General features: G+C 36.1%; 1 protein-coding gene across 1 annotated transcript; it reads right to left on the bottom strand.

Annotated features, from left to right (window-relative positions):
• Positions 1–2891: 2891 nt before the first annotated feature.
• LOC125083712 (E3 ubiquitin-protein ligase Topors-like) lies at positions 2892–6740 on the bottom strand. Its single transcript, XM_047700558.1, is given in 3 exon segments — positions 2892–3130; positions 3133–5240; positions 6698–6740. Coding segments are annotated over 2 exon segments (2190 nt in total). The 5' UTR covers positions 5237–5240; positions 6698–6740; the 3' UTR covers positions 2892–3044.
• Between the last annotated feature and the right edge of the window lie 291 nt (positions 6741–7031).

Genomic DNA, 7031 nt, shown 5'->3' with positions numbered 1-7031 from the left:
ACATATGTATGTTTATGTGTTTTGTTTTTAAGGACAGAACAATATAGGAATGGATGGGGGCCAAAGGGTCCTTATTTGTAAGAGTAAAGAATTTGGACTTTTTTCTCTCTGGAAGAGGGAACCAATGAAGAATTTTAGGCAGGGAAATTAAACAAATAAGGATGTGTATTAGAATAACTGTAGACGGGACGCCTGGGTGGCTCAGTTGGTTGGACGACTGCCTTCGGCTCGGGTCATGATCCTGGAGTCCCGGGATTGAGTCCCGCGTCGGGCTCCCGGCTCCACGGGGAGTCTGCTTCTCTCTCTGACCCTCTCCTCGCTCATGCTCTCTCTCACTGTCTCTCTCTCAAATAAATAAATAAAATCTTAAAAAAAAAAAAAAAAAAGAATAACTGTAGATGATGATCTGGAGAGAAAACACATGCACAGAAGCAGAGAAACCAGTTAGAAAGATGCATTCATGGTTCCAGTGAACACAGATGAAAAAGTCTTTCCTAAGCATTAGCTGTGAGGATTGATAAATATACATCAGCTAAAATATGCATGATAGAAAGATATAAGGATTAATAACTCATTTTTTTAAAAATATCCTCACCTGACAGTGACTCTCAAGTTATCTTCAAATACCTCATTTCTCCTTACCTGCTTTTCATTAGATAGATGAAATGTACCTGAAGAAGTGTCAGCCCAAAGAACATTAGAGTCAAGGACAGAGATGAAAACTGGCCCTGGGCTTCAGAGATTCAACTGATCCACATGCCATAGAAGATACTGTGTGAATTGAAGCATGTGTATTGAAAATCATTCACTTGCCTTCTCCTAGCTGGCTGAGATGAACCCCATTAGCATCAGAAGGACAATTCAGGGTGAACTTGGGAAAGAGGAATTGGTTTTTATCCTTATAAATAAGTAAAAGTGACCCCTTAATGCCTTGCCCTGCATGATTATATTAGTACTCTGGATTTTGAATGAAAAAGACCTCTCAGTAGCAGAGAAGAATAGGTGATTAAGGGTCATAAGGTACTTTTGAGTTAGATTTGAAAAGCTCGGTCAACCATGACAGGCTATATAAACACAAAGCATGGGCAGTTAGACTTACAGTTCGGCTTTCAGCTCTGGTGCTCATTATGATTAAAAAAAACTTCTTTGAAACTTATTTTCTTCATTGAAAAACACAGGCATAGTTAAACCAACTTTATTTACTTGTAAAGGTAAAATAATAGTGCTTGTGAATATGTTCACCAGAGTGTGAAAGATAGTAGATAATTGATAAACAATGAATTTTGGAACACACACACACAAAAATAAATTAAAAAATGAAAAAAGAAAAAAGAAAAAGATGACAACAACAAAAAAGTAAGCAATGTCATGTTGGGTTTAAGATCAGTGACTCTGGAGGTAAGGCCATCTGGGTTTCAATGCAGACTTAACATTTATTGGCTTTGTGCCCTTCAGCAAGTAATAGCATTAAACTTCAGTTTCCTTCATCCATAAAATGTGAATTCAAATAACACTTGATAGTGTGTGTGTGTGTGTGTGTCACAAATAGTAAGCTTTCAATATTAATTACTGTCACTTTGTTATCATTGAATATTTTTTCTTTTTCCCATCCATGAAAAGATGTTGCACATTTTATAAGTATGATGTTTTTGGTTCGTTAGCAAATGTCTGTGACTTTTTAATGAATCTTGGAGTCTTTGAGTCAAATGGGAATGTATAAAACATCCAGTTAGATTTCCCACATTGTTGGGATGCAGCCAAGCATGAACACTTCCAAGGATGAGAGCTCTTTCCCTTCATTGGCCTCTTGATCTACCATATGTCCATTCTGATAGGAACCATATGACCACTCTAATAGAACAGGCTTTCTTTCATTAAGCAAAAATTACTTCCCTGTAACTTTCTACTTAAAGCCAAATTCATTTTCCAAATCATTCAGAGAAATATATTTTCCTAGAGAATATCTATTCATCTATTTGATGTCCATTTTGGTTTTCCCTTCCTGGAGAAGTTCTCCATATCTACATTTAAGTGCAGCCTAACATTGTTAGCTCATAAACAAACTTTTGACCACAATAACAGTTTTATTTTCCTTTTTATTGTAAACTACTACTGAACTGTAGTGACTTTGAACCATTGCAATTGATTTCCTGTTCCTAATTTCAGGACTTTTTATATATTTTCCAGGACTTTTTACCATGAAAGAACTAGTTCACTGTTGGCAGTAGACTGCTCACCTGAACTGATGAAAGTATAGATTAAAAAAAAAAAAAGAAACTTAACAATTTTACAGTTGAATTACCAGGACACATTTATATCTGTTAAACAGATTTTCTAAGATTTCTGCAAGAACATGTCTTGATTATTTTTAAAAGGGAGTTATTGACATAATTTTATTTTTTTTAATTTGGACTTTGAGTCCTATGCTACATTTAGGTGCTTTGTGACTACAATGAACCCAGAAAAGCCAGATTTCATTTCTATTTACAACTTGGGATCAGCATCCTTTCTCAGTGTCTCTCTCAGAATTTCCCAGTTACATTGGAGGGAGAGTGCTTGGAATTTTTATTTTTTATTTACACACACACACACACATTTACACGTATATATACTTAATAATTATAGAATAGTTTATAGAATTCATAGATTATATATTTAAAAAAATAAATATATCTTTTTTTGAAAAAACAACACTTGTGCTTAGTAGTACTTAATATCCATAACTTGTTAAGTAACATATACTCCTATCATTAATATGGTCTTTGTGGTGTTTGCAACTTTTGGCAGATAATCTTCATAGTTAAATCTAGGAACGAAAAAAGCCAAATGTTTTAAGAATTCAGTTCACAAAAAAAAAGGCAGATGAAAATGATATTTACATTTATGGCCAATTTAATAATATGCATTTGTCTCTACAGGAAGCCTTAAGTTTAATTCATCAGGCTTTTAGTTCCAGTTACAAAGCAATGGGATGAGTCTTTTCCAGATTAATATTGTTATTTTCAAAGATCCTTGGTGGCTAACTGAATAGACTCATTTGCCTTTCAAAACAATCTGCATCCTTGTGTGTCTGATACTTTGTCTCCTTTATGTTCATTCTTGGCCCAGTGACATTTCTGATGACCTGACATTTTTTCTTTGGGATTTGCCTCCTGCAGGCAGGTGCACACTCAGAAAGACTACTCCTTTGCCTTATATCATTCAGATCCCCAACTTCATCACTGATTTCCTTTGTGGTCTTTTTATCTAGACACTGGCACTTGTTTTTTCTGTGCCTAACTGCTCTGGTTTTGCCACCTCTTGGAAATGTAGTTTTTTGCCTCATTTCTTGTTTATTTGGGGATCTGTGTTTCTCAATCTGTGGGCATGTGAGACTATTACAGTGGCTTCCATCTTGGGAAATACTCTCACTTTTAGAAGAACACTTGGGTCTCTTCCCAGAAGTTGAAGGAAGTTTCACATATTGGACTGTGGTCGAAGATGCTCTTCCACAGTTGGATTCATAACTATGCACATTATTTTCTTTTGAGTGGTCCCAGCATATATTTTGGGTGAAGCATTCACTTCTGTGACTTCCTCTGAGAGAGGGATTACTTGATTCTCTGCTTAAAGATCTCTTTGTAAGCCCAACACACCAAGATTTGGATCTGTGAGTACTGGACCTTGATGGTCTTTGGATTCTTCTACTGAAATGTGAACCAGCTTCTGCAAATTGGAAGGACTGTTTGCCCTTCAATCTCTTTTTTCTAAAAGAGCTCAGTTTCCTACTATTTCTCTTAGAAGAAAGGGCAATTTCTGAAATACAGCTCCAAGAAGGGTCTCTCTTTCTGGATTTGCAGCTTAGCAAGGATCTTTCTCTGGGCAATCTTCTTTGAAAAATCTTCGGTGAAGAATCTGAGTATGTATTTTTTTCTGCTTCTTTTTTCTGGAAGTTGATCTCCTGGTCAGGACTCAAAATCCTTTCTTCTCTTAAATTGTATTGAAATGGCTGCCCCTGATTAAAAATTGCTGGGGAACTGAAAGTACATGCAGTTGTTTCACTCTTTCCCAGATCCTGGACGTGACCAGGAAGCAACTTTATTCCTTCCATTTTCCTCTCTTGAACTTTTTTTTTGCAATTCCGTAAGCTTGGGCCCCTTTCCTTTGGTGTAGTATAATTCAGGAATATATTAGCAGAAGTTGTGCCTTTTTGATCTCCTGATTCTGGTTTGTCTTTGATCCAAGCATGGATTTTGCTTGCTGTTTTGTGATGAAGTAGTGAGAATTCAGATTTCTTCAAGGAAGAGTTACCATTTGGAAATGGTTTTAAGCCTGACAGAGGCTTCTGCTCATTATTCCGTTGGTCCCGGGTATTTCTAGACTGCCTTGTATCATGTTGAGATGCCAGTAGAGCCTGATCCTTAGACAGAGGCAAAACAGAAGCTGATGCTATGGACTTCTTTTTTACCCATGGTGAAATGGAAGGACATTGATAAATGGCTCGTTGGTCATAGGTTTCCATGTTATAAGGTGAATGAACAAAACTGATAAACTCATGCAGAAAATGGTGAGTGTGTTGTTGGAGATAAGGTTCCAGGAGGTGAATGAAGGATTCACTGTCCAGATCATATTCTGTCATGTGTTGGAGAATAGTGGATAGGATATTCTTCACTGTATAGCCATAATCTCCATAAACAGCTGTTAGTTCCCGTTTCAGCCAGGGGACCAGCCGATGTAAACAACCAGGGTTTCTCCTGAAATAATTAGCTGACAAATGCTTTTCAAGTCTGTAGCCTTGGACATGTGTCACCCAAATTCCGGAATAATACAGAGCTCTTCTGAACTTCATTACCACCTGATCTCTAAAGTGGCCTACAGACGTGGAATTTGGCTGGAACTTCCCACTATCCCCGAACTCCCTCAGTAATTCCTGGACAGTCAACTCTTTCAATGGTCTGATTTTCCTTGTAATGCCCTCAGGGTTCAGACTGACATAGTTGTTTTGAGAAGACTCCATGTAGCTTTCCTCCTCTGAGGGAAGAAAGCCTGAGTCTTCTTTGGTGTCACTCTCTGGCCTGGTGGAACAACACTGAGAAGGAAAGCACTGTACACCAGAAGAAAGCATGGATTTCTTTCTTGATCTTGAATATAAAGAGTCATTACGACTCTTGTTGAAACAGGGATTCCAATCAGGTTCATTCTGAGTACTCTCCAAGCAGTTAGGACACTCACAGTCAGATGAGAAATCAAATGGCATTGCCCTGGAAAGATTGTATTTCAGTTATATATGAGAAAAATTGGTTTGAATCAAGTCCTTATATGGCATGAAAAATATCTGTTAAAAACATTTCATGCATATTTCTGTAATACGGTTTGTCTCCCCAAGGGATAAATTCTAGAACAAGGTTAAGAAACAAACTATTCCCTCAAATTAATAATAATATGCTCAGTAAAACCCATTAGAGAAAGTTATTGAGGATTCAGGCACACTGATTTTTTTTCTTATTCAAATTAATTGTTGCAAATACTGAGAAGCAAATTGGAAATATCAAAATTCATTATATTCTTTAACTTAGCAATTCTAACTCTAGAGATCTAATCTAGATATAGAAATCTACAAATATATATATGTTGACTATTTTGAGGTTTTCTTCATAATAACAAAAAATTGAAAACAACATAAATATCCATTAATAGAGAACTTGCTAGATAAATTATGGTTTATCCTTAGTATTTATTTGGTAGCCATTGATTTAAAAAGGTCAAGCCTACATGTACTAATATAAGAACATGGCTGAGTACATTGTTAAGTGAACATGTTTATATAGAAGTATTTTAGACTTTTATAAATTTTAGAGAATCATCATCTCTGGCAGTATTGTGAACCTTGAAAAATTGTCTCACTAGGAATAAAAAAAATGCTAACTATTATTTGTAAATATAGCTAATTGTAAATATATCTAAGTTGAGCAAATTAGTAAAATTTGGAAAAAATTTGGAAAAAAAAAATTTGGAAAAAAAAAAAAGAGGAAAAAAATTAGGTACCCATGTCTGGTGTCCACTTAGGTACCCATGTCTGGTGTCCTTGAGCTTCAGTTCTGATATGGCAGCAGACAGATATGACAGGAGACAGTGGACTCTTTCCATGGGTGAATGTCCAATAAGAAGCATCTCTATAAGTCTATATACCTGAATGTCTACATTTTCATTGAAAAAGGTGAATTAAAGGGGGGAGCACCCACACAAGAGACAGCAGGAAATTTCAGCTGAGATTGTGTAACCAAAAACAATTTATTGTTTTTGGTTAATTCAGTTGGGTTTCCTAAAAACCTCAAAAGGATAATTTATTTTGAAGTTGGTAGTGACCACAGGCAATTGGCAGAAGCAAATATTCATTATCCCTGTAGAAGCAGAACTTAAACCCAGGTCTCATGACAAATTTTCCCTAAGTGAGTTCACAATCAAAAATCACTAAAAAAAAACAAAAAAACAAAAAACAAAAAACAAGCCATTATAAGCATGAACCCATAGAAATAACAGGGAGCAAAAGTTGGCTCTTAAGAGAATCAGAAAATAAAATGTGTACAGGGGATGTGCATAACTGTCATCCTTTCCCCTGGAGCTTCAAGCTATGCTTTCCAAAGGTAATGCTTTCACTAAGTCTTCATTCATCTTGAAAAATAAAAATAACAGAAATTACATTATTTAGCAAATTTACCTCCTGGAGATCCAGAGTTATCCGCACTCATTTGAGCCTTAGCTGCTATTTTGTTTGCCTTAGAGACAGAATTTAGAACACTAGACAAGTTCTGCTGTGGACTGAGGAGAAACAACTCCAAGTTTTCCATAGACTTTGACATCTTATATTTTCCAGCAATGTTCCAAGTTATGTTAAGATGCAAACCCTGGATAAAATAGGATTCAAATCCATGACTTAGAGGTTTCCAGGGACTCTTTAATATTCTCATAGATTTTCTAATCAGAGCCAATATTGTAACAAGTGGTCTGACTCAGAAGAGAACAGTAGCAGTAAGTGGAACATGGGTTTTCCT

Source organism: Lutra lutra, chromosome 13 (assembly GCF_902655055.1).
Source record: "Lutra lutra chromosome 13, mLutLut1.2, whole genome shotgun sequence".
NCBI lineage: Eukaryota > Metazoa > Chordata > Mammalia > Carnivora > Mustelidae > Lutra > Lutra lutra.
This window is presented reverse-complemented; position numbering and strand designations above follow the sequence as displayed.